The sequence below is a fragment of the Atta cephalotes genome, assembly GCF_000143395.1.
Source record: "Atta cephalotes unplaced genomic scaffold scaffold00005, whole genome shotgun sequence".
Taxonomy (NCBI): domain Eukaryota; kingdom Metazoa; phylum Arthropoda; class Insecta; order Hymenoptera; family Formicidae; genus Atta; species Atta cephalotes.
This window is the reverse complement of record NW_012130069.1, coordinates 3,498,592-3,499,528: the sequence shown is the minus strand read 5'-3', so window position 1 is coordinate 3,499,528 and position 937 is coordinate 3,498,592. Positions and strand designations below refer to the sequence as shown.

The 937-nt window shown below is 28.0% G+C and overlaps 1 protein-coding gene across 1 annotated transcript in view; it reads right to left on the bottom strand.

The window, feature by feature from the left end:
- Positions 1-267: 267 nt before the first annotated feature.
- Positions 268-937, bottom strand: part of LOC105626588 (major royal jelly protein 3-like) — a 7,181-nt gene continuing 6,511 nt past the window's right edge. Inside the window, exon 4 of the mRNA XM_012207881.1 lies at positions 268-372. Coding sequence (XP_012063271.1) covers positions 268-372 — 105 coding nt within the window. The remainder of the gene's footprint in view (positions 373-937) is intronic.

Genomic DNA, 937 nt, shown 5'->3' with positions numbered 1-937 from the left:
TAATGTATAATAATTAATGTATAATAATTTATAATAATATAGCCATTATAATAATATAGTCATAAAAAAAGAATGTACAAAATCTTTGCATATTTCTTCTTTTAATATTATTTCTGCAGAGTACAAAATAAAAATTAAAAAAATAAACATAGAGAAGAAGTGGCGTAACTGTAAACAAAAAATGGAAAAATTATAAAAATGTAAAAAGTATTAAGTATAAAAACAAGAAAATATAGAAGCAAAGAGCGAGATAAGATTGTTTCTCTTTCAGTAGGTCGTCATATTGGATCTGCAATTTTGAATTCTACATTCTTTTACACTGGATTTGTTTTCAGGAAACGTGAAAGCCTCATCTCTAAAATTTAGAAGTAGCTATAATAGAGCTAAAATGTAAGAAATTAAGTACTTGTGCTTCTCACTATAAGAGTAGTGTGCACCTTTAAACCTGCATCATTGCTGATATAAAAAAGTATATGTCTATTATTTTCGTTTGTTCTACAAATATATCAAGTTTCATTAAATTTAATGAGTCACGGAAAGATAGATTTACGTGTAAGTAAATATTTATAAGCAAATGTATAATTGGTACTATTCACATATGCACGCACGCACGCACGTACATACATACTATGTTTACATGTAAATAAATATTTATTAAAATTTAGTATATATTTTCTCAATGTGATAGCTATTTATTTCCCTCACATATATGTCCGATGTCGATGAGTGCATTACATCTCATAAGGATGAGAATAACAATCTTTCTCTTATTATTCTCTGTAATATTCAATGAATTATCTTGATTTATCGTGACTATTAACTTTCAGACTTATTTAATAGATTTTTATAATATCTTAGAGAAAGAGAGAGAGAGAGAGAGAGAGAGAGAGAGAGAGAGAGAGAGAGAGAGAGAGAGGAGGAGGAGGAGGAGGAGGAG